The sequence below is a fragment of the Schistocerca nitens genome, chromosome 1 (genome assembly GCF_023898315.1).
Source record: "Schistocerca nitens isolate TAMUIC-IGC-003100 chromosome 1, iqSchNite1.1, whole genome shotgun sequence".
In the NCBI taxonomy this organism is placed as follows: Eukaryota; Metazoa; Arthropoda; class Insecta; order Orthoptera; family Acrididae; genus Schistocerca; species Schistocerca nitens.
This window is the reverse complement of record NC_064614.1, coordinates 591,962,605-591,981,851: the sequence shown is the minus strand read 5'-3', so window position 1 is coordinate 591,981,851 and position 19,247 is coordinate 591,962,605. Positions and strand designations below refer to the sequence as shown.

The window sequence follows — 19,247 nt, the reverse complement described above, 5'->3', positions numbered from 1 at the left end:
CAAAGGTTTGTACACTACCATGAACAACATACTAACAATTCTGACTGGCAGGGGATACTTTTTTTTGGGAGGGGGGGGGGGGGGGAGGGAGCAACATTTGTTGGTCATTTTTGTACTTTTTTTCTGTAATAACTCAAAAACTATGGTCTCCAGGGAAAACTTATGCCTGTAAAAAATTTAACTACTTTAAATTTCCTGCTAAAAAATCATATTAATTTTCTCTAGTGGAGTAATGCTTTACACATAGATAGCTAGAGAATATGAAAATATTGAACATAGGCTGTAGCTTAGGTGGTTCTAGTTGGCCAGTTTGAGGTTGTTTCCTGACCTGATAGACCAGAAGTGTCCTGTATAAAATAGTTCATCTCAACTTCCTAAACATGACTGTGGTACGTTGTAAACAGTTATCATTTACACATTGTATATGCTTCAGGCTGTCTGAGAGTTATGAGATTCTGAGTCAAAGAAGACACTTAATGGAAGAATAAATTGTTTTAAAAGAAAATATGATTTCCTTGTCATATTTTTCTCACAAGCTTAGCAAATAGTAGGTTTGTAGACTGTGTTATTAAAGTTAATGCAGCAGTTAATACTTAAGTTGAAAGTATAAAGTTTTTGGATTAAAATCTGCTTCTAAACAATCATTTTTTGAGATTAAAAGGAAATACTATCTTCTGGCATTCAGTGTCTTTTTGAATGGTGATGTACCCCTTCCCCATTTCCTAACAAGCCTAAATCACGAACAACTTCATTTTGTTCACAAAGAAAATGAAACAAACTAGTAGGTAGCACAAAGAAACAGCAACACATGAAAAATTAGTCTTCCTAAGTGTCACATTTTGTTTATGGAAGAAATATAGAATTCATAAGTTTTATGTGAACTTACACAACAACTTAAAAAAATGTACAAATAATTTAAAAAATGTGAATTTCTAAATACATCTCCCGTCATACCTGAAAAAAGATATGTATTACATACAATGTAATTTTTATGTAAGATGTGTAATTATAAAATACTCATAAATTACCAGTTATGGACGCTCAATAAAACACACAGAACCATAAGTCCAGAGTACAAGAACAGTTTGTAATGACAGTAGGGGAGTGCAGTGAATGAAACGAGTGACAACAAGATACTGAACTAGGAGCAGTGGAACTGGCATGAGTGACTAATGAAAGAACTAGTCTGGCCAAGGCAGGAACGGGTACAGGGGAGCCAGACTGGCCGACGAGACCAATCGTGACCGAAGGGAACAATGAGCAGCCATTTCAGGAATGAGACAGACTGCAACTGAGGTTGTTCCTCAGTCCTTCACTTTAGTGAACCATTCCTTTTGACCTGATCAATTGCAAATGACCCACCTCTAATCTGAACACAAATCTTGTGGCTTTTGTGAAAAGTCACCTTAGCCAGTTAGGTCATTCAAGTATGCCTCTAGGAATGACCCAAACTTAGTGTATTGATGTTTCCCTCCATGTAGAGCTCTATTGCAGGGTAAGCTGTGGTTTTCCTCTGTTCCCATTCCTTTGGTAGTGTTTTCGGAACATACTTCATTGAACATGGTTATAGTGTTGAAAGGCAGTAGGAAGGAAATATCAATGAGAGGTCACTCCCCATCTTCTCAGGTACTGGCTGGGCTTTGTCGCATGTGTAACTGTTTTCTACAACAGCGTTTGGTATCTTCATTAACAATGACACTGTTACTGAGTCTCTAATAGTTCCTTATCGCTTAGCATTCCACTTAAGAAAAAATGTCTGCCTCATAAACATATAATGGTATGTCAGTGTGCCCTTGTGTATGCAACACCCCAGTCAGTGAATGCTGAGCAGTACTAGAACTTCATATGATTCCATACTCATAACCAAAGACTTAAACATTTTAGCAACAAGAGTGAAACACCTGTACTGATATCTTCATTGTTTATGACAAGACTTGGAAATTCCTTACAAGTGGTGTTTCTCTATGAAAACCTGGAAGGAACTCAAGTGTTCTAGACAGCTTTAGACTATTAATCACAATTGGTTTGCAGTCATTATTGCAAGTTTTGTTTATAAGATGATTTGTTTGTCTGATCATTTTCAGATCTATAAAAGAATTAAAACTTGAAGCGATCCATTATAGTAGAAACGTGACATTGCTTAATAATAACATAACATCCACTATTACCTCATACAGGTAATGATGGGAAAACCGAATGAAGATATTTAGTCAGTTGTTGGAAAAGAATTGATTAAATTGGTTGTAGCTTCCTGTGTTGGTTGGCCTACTCATTCATTCTTTCAATGAAACCACTCTGTGGGAGCAACTGAATGGAAGCAGTCAACACAGTTCATTGTAATTTCGCATATTGACTGAATAATACATTCTATCTTTCAAGTGAAACCAGTATTTGTTCTTTCAGCTGAACCACTGTTTGGTGTTCTAGTTGGTGTAGCTACCAGTTCATTCTTCTGAGTGAAATCCATGTGTAGTGCTTTCATTTGTTGAACTAAAGCAGTTGTATACAACAAGGGTATAGATACCCCCCTACCCCCCCCCCTTCCCTGCCCAGGAAGGGTAGTCCTACCCCCTGGGGGTTATGTAAAGACTTGTCAGAGGGATAGGCCAAATTTAAAATAAGATTATACATATTCGCAGTCTTACCATACTTTTTGGATCCAACCTAGGACATATTTTTGGAATTACTTGAAAGTGTTAAGTTTAATGTCTCAGTAAAATTTATTTGTTCAGTGATGTTTTTCACTAAACATAACAGTAATTGCCTCCAGTTTTGGTTCTAGCAGATGAAGATATTGGGTCATATAATTTTTTAACCATTTCAGATGTGCAGTCTGATATTTTGAACTGAGTTCTTGACAGGCAGTGTGGTTTGAAAATGTAATTGCTTTAGCAGCATACTCCAGATCATCATTATTCCCATTTGTGGCATTAAAAAAGTCTCTTCTATGTTCAGCTGTTCACAGGTGGTCTTTAAAAGCATTATTTCGTTTCTGTGCAAACTGTTTATTCGTAGCCTTTAACAGCATCCTTTCCTCTGTGTGCAACAAAGTTCTCCAGTATACTATCTGCAATAAATATATTCATTGTTACCATCATACAGAGTTTTTTTTAAAAAATTGCATTCCTGTTGGAGGTTAACATTAAACACGCACTTTCTTTTGGGCAGTGCTAAAAGGTGAGACAAAAAAACAGAGACAGATAAATGATCGAAACAAGTAGATGACTTACTTTACATACACAAACAACACTAACACGTTGCCCCTGTTGTGTTGCCAAAGGACTAACATGGAAGAGAAAAGTTGTGACGGAACCAGGAGCCATGGCTCCCATTCAGTGTGAGCGCTTGCTCCCTGGTTGACTGAGAGATACCCGACCATAGGAGAATTTGTAAAAGCAAGATATCAAAACACATAACCCAAAAATTTAATAAAGTCCATGTCAGTCATAAAATTCTTGAAACATGGATGTTATCAAGGACAGCACTAAAAAACAAGACTGTTTGGGCTAATCCCGAACATATAATAAACCTACATATTCATTTAATAATATACTGAATAGACTAATTCTTCTTTTTATCATTTAAAATTGATTGAAGTATTTCTGTGGATTAAATTGTTCCAGTGCAGTTGACATGTAACTGATCAAGCTGATGTATCATGGGCAGTACAAAGTTGAGCATAAAAGTTTCCTTATGGGTACTTGAAGGAGAAAGGAACATTGTCATATTTTGTAGACTGTTTGCATTCCATTTTACTAAAAAGGTCTAATGTCCGCCATTTAGTTGTATTGAACATAAACATATTATTCAGAAAATTACATTACTGGCTACAGACATATAAATCGAACCAATACACACAAATCTGTATAAGATTTCATGGGCATGAGGAAGTATTCCTCACATTTACACATTGGTACTTCATAGTTAAGCCCATCCCTACCATCACTGCACACACACTCTGTTAACATGTTTGCATGACTCTGGACCGCTGGAAGCGACCATTGGAGTTAACTGAGCCCCAGTGCATTCAGCAGTTGTTTTGGTGCTGTTAACTTTCTGTCACTCTCCGTCTGTTAGTTTCAGCCATCATTGTCTCTCATTTACACTGCTTGCATTGTTCATGAAACATTATTGTAGCCTGGAGGAAACTAGTCATCTTCATGAGCACTATTGCTACAATTTGAAACAAAGTATTGTTTGTTTCTTTAAAGTTTTACTGAATCTAGGAAAGCAATAATGTGCATAATTTTAGGCATATCTAAACTGATTACAGGTAATTACCTGGAATACGTACTTCCAAAAAGTAAATATTCTCTGTATTTTTAGTTTGTGGAATAAATGTCAAAGTGAAAAACCTAGGACAGAGTTTAGCAGAGATCGTGATGTATGGCTGGAATGTTTGCAAGAGCTGGATGATGAAGATCCTTACAGTAGTGTTGCTGACTCGGAGAACAAGGATTCTGTACATGAAAGTGGTCATGATTCAGGAACAGAATAAGAATAGTCAGAAAATTATGAATTTGAATCACAGGAAGGAGTAATTCAAGAGGACGTATTTCTTATATGAAAAGATGGAATAGCTAAATGGAGGAAAAGTAAATATCCTACTAATGTTAGAATAAGAGCTTGTAATGTTAGTACACATTTACCTGAACCAAAAAGCGAAGCTCGTATAACAAAGACAGAAATAGAAATTACAAAGTTATTCTTGAATGAAAATTTAATATTCCTTAATTGCAACATGTACTAAAATTTACATCAATGAAATTCATGGTAACTGTTCTAGGGAAAGGGATGCTAAAGAAAAAGATGTTATAAGAGATCAGAGTTTTATTGGTTTGTAATATTATGTGTGGATATTGAAGACATTCTAGAATGAGTTTGTCAGAGTTGTTGGATAACTCAAAGAGCAACAGACTTGAATCATGCTACTTGTGCATGAGTAAAAACTGATTCAGGGTGGAAGTGGCCGTGTGGTTTGAGGCACCATGTCACGGATTGTGCGGCCCCTCCTGCCAGAGGTTCGAGTCCTCCCTCAGGTGTGTGTGTGTGTGTGTGTGTGTGTGTGTGTGGAGAGAGAGAGAGAGATAGATTCTTAGCATAAGTTAATGTAGTTTAAGTATGGTGTAGGTCTAGGAACCTATGACCTCAGCCGTTTGGTCCCTTAGGAATTCACACACATTTGAACATTTTTGATTCAGGTTGCACTTGAGATGTCTCAGGTGATAATATCATTGATAGGGGTGTTCACAGAGAGAATGAGAAGTTGGCTGCTATCTAGATGTCCTGGGGCTATTTATGAACAATTGGAAAAAATATTTATCACCTAATGTATACCTTACTGTATTTGTGTATTAAATGTATTATATTTAGATTTAAATAAAACACTTCTAAAATCATTTATATACACTGTTCAAAGTGTCGAAATACACGGTTTATGGTGTGGAGGACGCCTGTCATCCACATGAGTAACCATGTCAGGAATTATCACATGAGCAACTGAGCGTTAAACCATTGTTGATTGTACTCCATTATCATCTGTGATTAATGTTACTTTCATTCCATTATTTGATTTTTATTGAGTGCCAATAACTAGCTTTTAGTTCAGCTTTCAGACCATGTTTATGAAAAGTCATTTATTTAATAGTGAACTTTGTGTCTGGAGCAAAATGACGAAACACTCAATGATGTGACAATGAAAGAAGTCATATGACTGGATGAAAAGTGATTCTCTAGATAAATGAATTGCAAAAACAGCATCTGCAAAAGATGATTCATTTTCTGAAACTATATTAATTATAGAAATCAAAGAAAATTAACAAATGACGACAAATATTTATCATAAAAAATAATTCAGACAAGTGACAGTAATACTTAAAAAGCAATTGATTTGTCATCAGACAGTTAAAAGCATTGTATTATATATGCTTTCTGTTCACGTCACCGCAGCATTTACCAAAAGAGGATTATAGGTGACTGGTTCAAACTAGTGGGAAGAGAAAGGCAGGGTCCCAATAAATTTAAAGAAAAAGGTAATTGTTGATGCTTTTAAACGTAAATAACATGAATATAGCACCAGTTATTAATATATACACTACTGGCCATTAAAATAGCTACACCAAGAAGAAATGCAGATGATAAACGGGTATTCATTGGACAGATATATTATACTAGAACTGACATGTGATTACATTTTCACACAATTTGGGTGCATAGATCCTGAGAAACCAGTAGCCAGAACAACCACCTCTGGCCGTAATAACGGCCTTGATACGCCTGGGCATTGAGTCAAACAGAGCTTGGATGGCGTGTACAGGTACAGTTGCCCATGCAGCTTCAACACAATACCACAGTTCATCAGGAATAGTGACTGGCGTATTGTGAAGAGCCAGTTGCTCGGCCGCCATTGACCAGACGTTTTCAATTGGCGAGAGATTTGGAGAATGTGCTGGCCAGAGCAGCAGTCGAACATTTTCTGTATCCAGAAAGGCCCGTAGAGGATCTGCAACATGCGGTCATGCATTATCCTGCTGAAATATAGGGTTTTGCAGGGATCGAATGAAGGGTAGAGCCACGGGTCGTAACACATCTGAAATGTAACGTCCACTGTTCAAAGTGTCATCAATGCGAACAAGAGGATACCGAGACGTGTAACCAACGGCACCCCATACCATCACGCCGGGTGATATGCCAGTATGGCGATGACCAATACACGCTTCCAATGTGCGTTCACCGCGATGTCGCCAAACATGGATGCAACCATTATGATGCTCTGTAAACAGAACCTGGATTCATCCGAAAAAATGACGTTTTGCCATTCGTGCATCCAGTTTCGACGTTGAGTACACCTTCGCAGACGCTCCTGTCTGTGATGCAGCGTCAAGGGTAACCGCAGCCATGGTCTCCGAGCTGACAGTCCATGCTGCTGCAAACGTCATCGAACTGTTCGTGCAGATAGTTGTTGTCTTGCAAACGTCCTCATCTGTTGACTCAGGGATTGAGATGTGGCTGCATGATCTGTTACAGCCATGCAGATAAGATGCCTGTCATCTCAACTGCTAGTGATACGAGGCCGTTTGGATCCAGCATGGCGTTCCGTATTACCCTCCTGAACCTATTGATTCCATATTCTGCTCACAGTCATTGGATCTTGACCAATGTGAGCAGCAATGTCGCGATACGGTAAACCGCAATCGCGATAGGCTACAATCCGACCTTATCAAAGTCGGAAACATAGTGGTACGCATTTCTCCTCCTTACACGTGGCATCACAACAAAGTTTCACCAGGTAACACCGGTCAACTGCTGTTTGTGTATGAGAAATCGGTTGGAAACTTTCCTCGTGTCAGCACGTTGTAGGTGTCGCCACTGGCGCCAACCTTGTGTGAATACTCTGAAAAGCTAATCATTTGCATATCACAGCATCTTCTTCCACTCAGTTAAATTTCATGTCTGTAGCACGTCATCTTCGTGGTGTAGCAATTTTAATGGCCATTAGTGTATTTGCTGCCCTACCCCTTCCTCCAACTAGTGTGTGTATATCTGAGAGTGTGCCACCTGGGCTGACATGAGGGGGAAAATGCTGTTGAACATTTTTGTGCTCCTCATATTTGCAGATGAAGAGATAGCAGTTGGACAAAAGAGATCCATGAATTACCATATAATTAAATGACCTATAAATTTGTTTGTCAGTGTCATTTTTGGTATGGAAGGGGACCCTCTCCCGCAAGTATTGTCTTGGGAGAGCTTCCAGCCAGATCTTCATGTAGCTCTATTCCTAATAAAAACTTTCAAATGTTTTTAGTCTAGGGGTAACAGTGCAAAGTGATATGAAATGAAACAAGTATGTGAAGTCCAGTAGCAGGGAAGGCAAATGATCGATTTCAGTTTACTGCAAGAATTCTAGGGAAGTGTAGCTCGTCTATAACGAAGACTTATAGAACACTAGCGCCATTATTTCTGGTGTACTGTCAAGTGTTTGGGATCTCAACAATGTCGGATCAAAGGAAGACATCAAAGCAGTTCAGAAATGTGCTGCTAGATCTCTTCCGATAGGTTCAATCATCATACAAATATGACGGAGAAGCTTCATGAACTTAAATGTTCTTTTTGAGAAAAACACTACTGAGAAAAATTTTATATCTTGCTTTTGCAACTGACTGCAGAAAGATTTTGTTGCTGCCAGCGTGTATTTCATGTGTGGACTGCGAAGACAAGAGAAATTAAGGCTCATAAGGAGGCATACAGACAGTTGCTTTCTGTTGACCCATTTGCAAGTGGAACAGGAAGGGAAATGACTAGTAGTGGTACAACATACCCTCCACCATGCATGGACCATATTGTTGCTGGCAGAGTATGTATGTAGATGTAGACACACAAGTTATGCTTGTTGTTGCTAACATAATGTTTCCAGTGCTGGATAGCTGAATTTACCTTTGCATACCATTCAGTTTTTGCTGTTCCTCCAGTGCAAACCACTGTGAATAGCAGTGGGTGCTGTTTACTGACATTGCTGCTATTAATTAGAAGAAACCTCCCAGTGCCACCCCCCAACCCCACCCTTACCCCAAAAGTGTGTTGGGTCAGCATGCAGTATAGGCTTAGAGGAGTCTCCAGCTTGTTCCTCTCCTGCACTGACCTCTGGCATTACCATTTCCTTCCTTTTTGATTGTTTTTCCACTTCTTCAGCAACTACAAATTTACAATGCTTTTTACTAACATAATACTTTGAAACACCCATTTGTACTGAATATGTATTCTTTTGCCACTCGGCCTTAATGTACCATGGCAATTAGACCTCTGTTACTGTGAAAGGTTTCTATTATTATTTTTCTAAGTCATTGTGACCTGAGTGTCTTGAGGGTACAGATCATGATGGCTACATACTGTAGTCTCTTTACAACCAATTAATCAGTTTATCTATGAGAAGGAAAAGAGGCAAACCTCTATCGCCTTAAGAAAGGACTTTTTTTGTTCTAAAATCTTTAAATATTGTTATTCTTGTGCATTTATAACAAGCTTGGTGTTTTGGACTGTAGTTTTATTGGCTTTCAAGCGAGCTACATAATTTTGTGGCTGTCTTTGCTTCAAGGTATTGATTGTTGTTTTTATATTCTTTTAAGGTTCCATTCACATTGACGTTACGAATATGGGATGTTTATTTGTTTATTGGTGAACGTGTTATCACTGCAATGGCCTTAAATTTACTTCGCATGCATCGGCGCACACTCAATAATCTTGGCATGGATGAAATTCTCCAGTTTCTGCAGGTAAATATTTATTAGACTACAGGTTTTCATAAGATGTGGTTCACATTGTAAAATAAGTTCTAGTGTTTTTACATCATAAATTGGCTTAATAACTTCTAATATTAGCATTTTCTCAAATGCTAATTTATTATACTTTAATTTCACCTTGTTGAAAATATAACTGTATTTACTAACTATAATTTTACACACATACTGGCCTAGAGATGAAGGCGTGTTAAGTATAGCTTTGTAACCTTTGTGGTTAAAAAGATTTACTTGTCTTCTGCTTGACAAAAAAGCAATTCTGATTTTTTTATTTTTAAACTGTGATTAATATTTTTCTTACATTAATGGCTTATTTGGAAGTCCAGTTGTACTGTAAAATGAAAGTTTGTGGATCTACCCTCTCAGAATGATTGTGACTGGTAACATTAATCTTGAATAATACGAAATACATTTGGGGTATAGCAAGTTTGCACTTTGTCATGTTACAAGCTATGTCCATTTATAAATTATTCTCATTCAGGCGTGGCTCGAATTAAAGCCTCTTTTGCGAATTAAAGCCTCTTTTGTGAAGCCGCCCCAGAATATATATTAAAAGAAATTTATCAACAATGTATTATAGAATTTTAATTATCAGAATGCATTTCACATATTCCCAAACAGATTTAAATAATTGTGGTCAATGTTTTTGGAGCTGTTGGTATGTGATATCAGTGATATTTTTCAGACAGGTAGTAGCTAGTCTTACGATTGTGCCTAGAAATGCTCCTTAGCTCTGCGTAGCAGAGTTTTGGGGGCACGACTTCCTCAGAATACAGCTCTTACGGGCGTGCGGAAGGCTCTGGTGTTTCAGCCTAAGGGCGTCCTACCAACCTGCACACAATTTTCATGTTCCATTGCTAACATTGAAAGGGAATGAAGAAAGTTGCTGTAACTTCACCATCAAATCCCTATCTGTCTATATCTCTCTTATGCTTTGATGCATCAGTAATTGATGTTCAGTATTATTATTTTGATAGTTTTGTAGAGATTTTTTTGTTTGTTTCTGCAGTTGGTTGTTCTATCCACTGTTGGAATTAGTTTGCAGATGTATCACCAGAGTGCACTAGATTACAGTAACTTAAGTTTTGCCACCTAGTGAGGCTTTCAGAAATGATTAGAGAAAAAAGCATGTGAAATATATCCCTGCCCGAAATATGCCCTGTTACTTTAGTTTCCTTGCTAGATGACTGCAGGGACGTACGTTATTATAAAGTTTCTTTATGGGAGTGTATTATGCACGAGTTCAGTGAGCTTATGTTCTTGCTAATAAAAACAGCTTACCATTAGTTCGAAAACAATGCAATATGAATTCGTTGTGCAGTTTATCAGTTAAAATTTTGTAACTGTGGTTAGGGAGAAAGTGAAGGAACGTGGTGCACCCAGATCCGATGTAAACAAGAATCAAGAACAAAAAAAGTGTAAATCCAGGCAAGGGTATAAACACTATTTAAACAGAGCAGTGCACAATACAGCTGAGTGGCTGTGTGTGCCATACCACTTAAAATGCATATTTTTGTATTACTCAAGTGTAAATATGACAAATACAGTGTATAAATTACTGTGGCAGTTGCTCAGATTGCTCATGTCAGCCAGTCACAGCAAAAGATTTATGACCTCTTGGAAACATCACTGTTTCATCAAGTGGACTCAAAACACCACAATTTGAGTGCACAAAACATTGAAATCTGAAGTTTAGAAATAAAAATACCAAAAACATTAAGCATACAGCAAAGCTAACATACACCGCGTTAAAGATCTCTCCAAAGTGCATCTTTTAGTACAATTTGTTGTGGTAAACTGTCGGGAAATGTGACATTGGGGGATAAATAAGCTATCTGTATATTTTATCTTGGAGTTAGCTTTTGATGTTATTTAGTAGTTGATTATAAAACTGAAAGAAGATACAGTATGTAAATGTTTGGCTAGAGTGTAATATTGCCCCCCCTCCCCTCCTAAAATTTTGGTTCTGACAGATTGATCTGTAGCGTAGCCCACAGTCTAGGTTAGGTCTGATCAGTAAGTGTTTCAGCCTTTCCCAGCATGGAAACCAGTAGCCGTGCCTGTTCTCGATAGTCAACAAGTATATGTAGGTCTTTGCAGTTATATTCACTCTCCTTTATGTGTACATTCTATGAGAGATAAAATGCATACCAAATTTTTTCACTTCCTATTGATAGTCTACCTGTATATGATGTATGTGGCTATTGCAAAGATCTTGCCATCATTTTTAGTTGTGCTTCCTCTAGAGAAATAACTAGCCTCTGAACTACCTGTCAATTTAACCATTCTATTATGAGTCACTAGTCAGAAGGGAATCTGAAACAGGATTGAGAATGGAAGAAGAGCTCACTGTACTAAAGTAGTTTCACTCAGAATGTTTGCAAGCCTATCTAGAACTTATCATTTCAACCAGATGACTGAAACTTATATGTATTAGGCAGTAACCCATATTGGGTTCGTGGGAAGAGGTAGTTAAATTCATTAGGTTATGGCTCGCTCCTGTGATTTGTATGCATCCAATTACCTCCAGTCTAGTAAAGTTGCTGTCACTTTTGCCCAGTTGGTCATACAGGCCCTTAATTACTGACAGTGCAGAAAATTTATATTGATGCAGATTCACAACATAGCCCAAATAATTATTGAGCTGGATACACTTTATTATCCCATCTTAAAAAGTGCAAAAACTAAACATGAAAACATGTTCTTGCTTTTTAATCTTTTTGAATGCACCTGACCAGAGAGTTTACATTAACTGTACACAACCAACTTACTCAGTTTTTTGTCCGATGGTGGTGCTGTACACTGGCAGATATTTGTAATGAGTGGCCCACAGTCACATAATGTAACTTATCAGTTGTAAGTTAACTCTGTGAATTTACCTTATTGTATGGTGGTGTAACACACTGTATTTCCACAGTTCTGAAATGCTAATGTTAGCTGAGTTAAACATGTAAAGTAAAGAAAAAGTTGCATGTGACTTGTGGTGGCTGTACAGTTTTAACAAAATGAGTTGTTTTTTATGACTTGTCAAGCAGAAAATCCACATCTCAGTTGAGCATGTTGTCTGCTAACTGTATTTCCACAGCTTTCCTGACCATTGAATCCCAATAGAGTGAGGCTGTTGCTAGTATCTTTACTTTCTCGTAATCCATAGAATGACCAATGGAAATATAGTGTAAAGCCACTGCTGATTTGTTGAGCTGTAGAAGGTGGGAGTGTCTCTGGTGTTAGAATGCACTGTTCTTGGACAGTGTGAGCAGTTTTTCTGATGTAACTTTCACCACAGTGACAAGGAATTTAATAAATAACCGCCTTTCATAAAAACAGACCATCTTTCACAGATCCCAGGCAAGCTGCCACCTTGGCCAGTGGTCGGAAGATGACATCCATTTTAAACTTCTTCATTATTCTGGCAATTTTTGAAGAAACATTTCCCGCATACACTAGAAAGACCATAGATCACATTCCTTCCTCTTGCTCTTCCTTTGATTGGTCCGGTGTTTTCACTTGCAGTGCTCTCTTAACGAGGTGTTTTGTCTGTTCATTTTTATTGAATATTTCTTCCAAATCTATCAGTTCATCCTGTAGGCTGTTGGTGTCAGACCTTGCATAGAGGCCCTTTTTACCAAAGGTTTTAAGTGTGCTCATTTTTTATGAAGAATAGTGACGGATGGGTGCCTGCACGTAAAAATTGGTGTGAGTAGGCTTGTGGTACACTTAGCCTAAAAGCCTATCCTCCTCTTGCTGAACTAATACATTTAAAAACTGTCCACAGACAACCATTTCCCATTCCATGGTAAACCTGCTATTTTCATGAATGGAGTTAAGATGCTCTGGAAAATCCCAATTTATCTTCACCGTTGTCCAAACTATAAATATGTTATTGACATCTCCAGAACACACTTGGTTTTAAAACTGTGATGTTGATCTCTCTTTTTTTTTTCTCTCCTTCAAAGTCCTCCATAAATAAATTGGTTACTATGGGTGAGAGTGCTACCATGGTGACACTGTCAGTGCATTCAAAAATTGGCTATCAAACAGAAAGTAAGTAGAGATTATTGTACACTTATATAATGCTGTTAGCAGCGGCAGCAGTTACTCTAGTAAATAAGGAGATGACGTCAAAGCCAACCACTAAATCAGAAGCATTAATTTTCAATGTTTTTATCCAACTAATAAAATCTACTGAATAATGGACATTGTGTTCATAATTACTGTTAGGTTGCGGCAACAATGGAAAAACAGGACTGTCTAAGTGAAGTGTTCCGGACCTAGCCAATACATGATGAAGGAGCCCAGGCACCACCTTTTCTTGTGCCACTTAGATCTCTGTCTTGTCTTTTTGCGTGTGTCTCCGATGTAACATATTCAGCAACAATATCGATCATCAGCATTTTAAATTCAAACACTGAGTCTCAGAGAATGTGCTCGGTCAGAATCAAGGAAACTTCGGGCCTTTCTGGTTGGGGAGCTTTTATTTGCTGCAGACTTAAGTTACCCAACAGCCAGTGCAGGTACCACACCACACTAAAGCCAATTTTACGCTGGCCACTTGTTGGTCAAGATCAACTACTAAATGTGCATGCGCCTTTCTTGCTTGCATATAAATCAGTGACCAACCACGACGCGAGTGAGTTTATGGTGTCAATGATCTATAGATTGTGCCGAGTGTGGAGTTCAAAATTTCCAAGTATGTTGCACACTGTGCATGCACAAAGACGAAGCACTATGGCAGCATCTGTTAACACTAAAGGTTCTGGTTGAGTTTACTCCTATTATGGAAATGGATTTTGTGATTTCATGTCATTTAGTCTTTATTGTATTCTACAATAATGATGCAAGCTGGAAAAATGAATTAAAATTTGTGCCATGGCTGGGACTCAAACCCGGGTCTCCTTGCTTAGTAAGCAGGAATGTTGACCATTACGCCAAACTTCAATTCATGTCTTCAGTTTATTTTCCCCCTAAACCGTCACTATTGCCGAGGGCTCTCTGGCATTGGAATAGCACCCCAGCGTTGGACATAATGGGGAAGGCTTGCACCTCAGATGAATCTAATAGATCATATAATTAAATTATCCCTGAGACATTTAAGTCTCATCTTTATCTACAATAATGATGCAAGCTGAAGAAACAAATATAAAATTTAAACCACAGCCAGGACTTGAATCTGCATCTCTTTGCTTACTAGACAGGGATGCTGACCATTATAGCACCACAGCACTATTGTCAACATTGCTGCACGGACTACCCAAGTCCAGTCTCCTTCCTGCCTAATAAGCAAGGAGACCGGGGTTAAAGTCCTGGCCTTGGCACAAATTTTAATTAATTTCTTCAGCTTCTATCATTATTGTAGATAAACATGAGACTTAAATGTCTAAGGGAAAATTTAATAACAAGATCTTTATTGTGTTGTTTGCTTTGTTTTAGTGGGACACTGAAAGGTTACACAAGGGCCTGGTATTTTTTCCTACTAGTGTTCTCCTACAAGAGAGACAAAATATATGAAAGAAAAATTTGTTTGCATTTTATGGAGAAAGAACCTCCACTGGACATAAATAAGAATGCAAATAGATTAATATATTTTGATGAAAACTATTTCTACAGTGAAAACCCAGAATTACTGGACAAGAAAAATAATTTTCTATGTTATGTGGAACCTAGCAAAAAAACAAGATCTAAGGATAAAGGAAAAAGGTGTTGTTCACTGTGTTCTACATACTGTCTGATGTGTTTGCAAGCATACATATTCTCAAGCAAATAAATGTACGTGTTCTGAAATGTTTGGATGACACTTTTCATATTCTTTCACTTCTCTGGAGTATGGACAGTTGACCACGTGACATTTGACAGGAACTTCTGATATGAATTCTCCTTTGATCATTAATATGCTATATTGTCACTTCTTTTTCCAGCATTTTCTTACTATATTTTGATTTTTCCATAAAAATGGTAACCCCCCATAATCTCAGTTTCCCATTCAGATGGAAAACTCCACAGCAGACAGCTTTCAGAACACCAGCAATTTTGGTGCTGACATCTAAACGAAAATGACCACTGAAAACAGATGACTCAGTATGGGTATAAAACACCAGGGACATTACAGTAGAAGCACTTATCTCAAGTGGTCAATTGAGACAAGACAGTTGATCGTATAAAAGAGGCTTTTAGCACGTGTAAAATGAACTCGCCTGCTGGTTACACTAGAGGTCACTGCACTAGCATCACCAGAGTATGCTGCACTGCCATTGGCTACAGAACGAAAACACACACTCCCACACATTAGGTTCCGACTCCTTTCACCTTACTTCACAGATTCTGAAGCCTTCCACCGTACTTCAATTTACGGTTTAATTCACCATGCTCATCAATCTTTGCTTTTTTTCTGGTTGAGCGCAAAGGAAAGATCTTGCAAAAATGTGAGTATAATTTGTGGTCGTAGCATGTCAGAAAAAACCTCAATTACCTTGTGCCCAGATATCAATTTCAGTTTTTTGAAGAGTTTTTACTTGCTGTTATACACATGTGATTTTTTAAGAACTCATGAAATTCATTATCACAAACTATTGTATAAACATTGTATTGTACATTTACTTTCCTTCGCTTACACGCTTTTCATATAATGCGTTGGAGAGGATTACAATTTTTAATAATATATGCCAATTTCCTATGTTTTTCCTCATATTTTGGAGGTTTTAACGTTTTCCTCAGTTTTGCGTTTTTTAAGCAAGGACCACATGAAAGCGCGAAATAGGGGTTTCACTTTAAGCTGACTAATACTAAATAATGTATTCATATGGTGGACCTAGTCTGATTCGTGAACAGCATACAGAAGGTAGCAATGTGTCTTGGTTAGAGGTCGTCAGTTGACACAGAAATAACTTTGTGTGATGGATTAAATCTTGTCAGATTGTGTTTCCTACTGTGCTTCAGAGAATAACATAGTACTACCACCATTCATATCATGATGTACTGCATAAATATCCTGTTTACTCTTAGTATAGATCGATTACTGATTCCAAGTTTAGAGAATTGTAAAACTAAGCACTTCATGAAAATTTTGTGTAGTATCCTGTATGTTAGAGAATCATAACAGGTCATGTTTTGACATACTGATTCATGAAAGATAAATGGTAGTGACTGGTCAACTATAAGGGTCGTTCAATAAGTAATGCCCAACATCTTTTTTTTTTTTTTTTTTTTTTTTTTTTTTTTTTTTTTTTTTTTTTTCCAGTACATATGTATTGTTAAGAGTCAGAATTTGGTTACAATATACACCAACATGTCTTGTTCATGTCCTATTTTTCTATGTAGTCTCCATCATGTTCTATGGCCTATGCCATCATTGTGGAAGAGTCTGTATTCCCTGCTGGTAAAAGCTCTTGTCCTGTAGGTGTACCCATGTTTTCATTGTATGACTGACACTCTTGGCAGCTTCAAAGTATGTTCCCCGTAGAGAATCTTTAAGTAGCCCAAAGAGATGGTAGTCAGAGGGTGCCAGGTTTGGACTGAAGGGTGGATGAGGCAATGACGGCTGTGACAGGATGTCCCGAGCTTGACTGATCATGGAGCTCTGTTTCTGCATTTCCTGAGGCTGTAACTTTCCTTACCCATCATCCAGCTGTACTCCTATTAACTGCAGCATTGTCATAAACTGCACAGAAATCTTTATAGATGTTGACTACGGTTTCTTTTTCTGCACACAAGAATTCAACATCATGCTGCTTGTAACGTGAGTTGTATGTAGACGCCATTTTGACACTGTACTACGGCTCTGCCATCTGCCCGAACGGTTCGAAACTTCACCAGCGCACAGAACAAACATGAAATGTGAAGCACCAAAAAGAATGTTTGTCTATGTTATTAATAGCTTTTTTTTTAAAAAAAAAGTGGAGCATTACTTATTGAACAACCCTCATAATAGTGTATTGGAAAACTTTTATCTGTGGAAGGGACTAATTATAAATTATCACTTATATTTGAACTTCATACCTGAGTATGCCAAGTTCATATGAGAGTGAACTATCAGGAGATTGAATACATAGAATGAAGGCTTGCCAATTGATAGAGAGATTTTTTAAAGTGTCACAGAAATGCAGAAAATCTAACATAACACACTCTCCAAGAAAGATATGACACTTGATGGAAATTTGTCCTGGAAACATCACTAACTAGTTTCCATTGTCAAATCGAAGAGTATATTGTTGCTACATTGTGAAAGGAAAGGTAGACAAGATGTGCATAAATAGTTACAATTCTCAGGTGAAATTCATAAATGGAATAGAAAGAAAATCTTCTTTAGTACCACACATAATACCCTATCCTTCCACTACAATAAGTAGTTTCTAATATAAAGAGTGAAAGCTTTGATGTATAGAAGTTATTTTATTATGTGCTATGGTTTTTTGATGTTATCTCAGTGTCTATAGTCAAGACACTCAAAGAAAATTTCTGATCTCAATGGGAAAATCAGTAGTCCTTATTTTGATTCACACATAAGTTCTTTTTATGGAAAAGTGAAAAAAGTAAAATGTTCAGCTGATGTTCCACCATGGTATAAATGTTATCTAGCTGAATCTGAGCCATGTCACTAATAGGCAGATTCAATTAGTTAACTGGGGTAAGTTAGGGACATGCAATCACTGAAGTGGCTTCCAACTGAAACACTTGGACCAGGCCAGTGAGCCACATGAGATTATTGTATTATAATGAAATTTTTTATTCTATGTTTGTGCAGAGCAGTTTGAGTATTTGTAAAGTGTGCTGTGTTAATTGGGTACTACATTAGCTCCTTCATTTATTTAATTTATAGTAGCTGTTTGTGTTGACATAGTATGTCGTATTTAATTGCTTTCATTGGCAATGTATTTGCAGGAAGTTTCATTTAGATTTTGTTTGTTGCTTTTATAGTCTTGGTGCAGCTATCTTTTTACACATGAAAGTTATGTGATCTAAATCCAGTAGTGTTTTCTCACACCACTAATGTTGCCACTGTCACCTAGGTGACAATAGATATAGTGCTGAGACCATTGTTCATTATTACAATCATTTTTTCCAATAGGTAGAAAGCACGAAGTAGATTTACCAGCTGCTGCACTTCAGTTGTTGAGCTTATAGATTATATGTGTCAACATTAGCTTAAGTTCTTGTGGATTTACATACTGTTGTATTTGGTGAAGATTTATTAGAGATTGTTATTAGTAATTACACAAGTTATTGTACGGTGAAAATAGTAGGGATAAAATACAGTGTAAAAGGTTATGAATAACTTGTACAGAAAGCAAACTGGAGTTAAGAGTTGAAGGTCATGAAAAGGAGTTCTTCAGAAGGGAGTGAAACAGGTTTGTGGCCTTTCCCACACATTATTCAATCTGTGCATTTGAGCAAGCTGTGATAGTATCTAAGATGACATTTGGAAAGGGAGTTATAGTTCAAGGAGAATAAATAAAAAACTGAAATTTCCTGACACTTTAAATCCCTGTGACATCAAAGGCCTATAAAAAGCAGTTGGATGGAATGGGTAGTGTATTGATGAGAGGTCAGACCAGTATTTAGGCTGCAGAGGATGACAACGTCAACAACAACATTGTGTGATGTCATCAGTCGAACTAAAGTAATGTCCTGAAGCTTATTCAGTACATGACATGACATAACATTGCTTGCTTTATTTAACACTTAATACTGACAACTTCTTTTCTTAAAGTTCTACCTACAGTCACTCTCGCATATTAAAATTTCCATGGTCCCTCTTATAGTCTAGCATATTTATGATTGGATTTTAACAGAACTTTTGTCTTGAAGCAATGTATTTGGTCGTCCCTTGATTGCACTTCATGATCAGCCATGGATTAATGTAGCTGACCTAGATGCCAAGTGCTATGGTATTCCTTGAGCTTGGTGTTAATGATGGCTACCCTCTGAACGTTAAGTTTTTTGTGTAATTCTCATATCCAT

General features: G+C 37.4%; 1 protein-coding gene across 2 annotated transcripts in view; it reads left to right on the top strand.

The window, feature by feature from the left end:
• LOC126255935 (USP6 N-terminal-like protein) overlaps nucleotides 1-19,247 on the top strand; it is a 158,794-nt gene that overhangs the window by 57,135 nt on the left and 82,412 nt on the right. For both annotated transcript variants that reach the window (XM_049955441.1, XM_049955442.1), the window contains exon 5: nucleotides 9,123-9,269. In XM_049955441.1, the coding sequence (XP_049811398.1) occupies nucleotides 9,123-9,269 (147 nt within the window). The remainder of the gene's footprint in view (nucleotides 1-9,122; nucleotides 9,270-19,247) is intronic.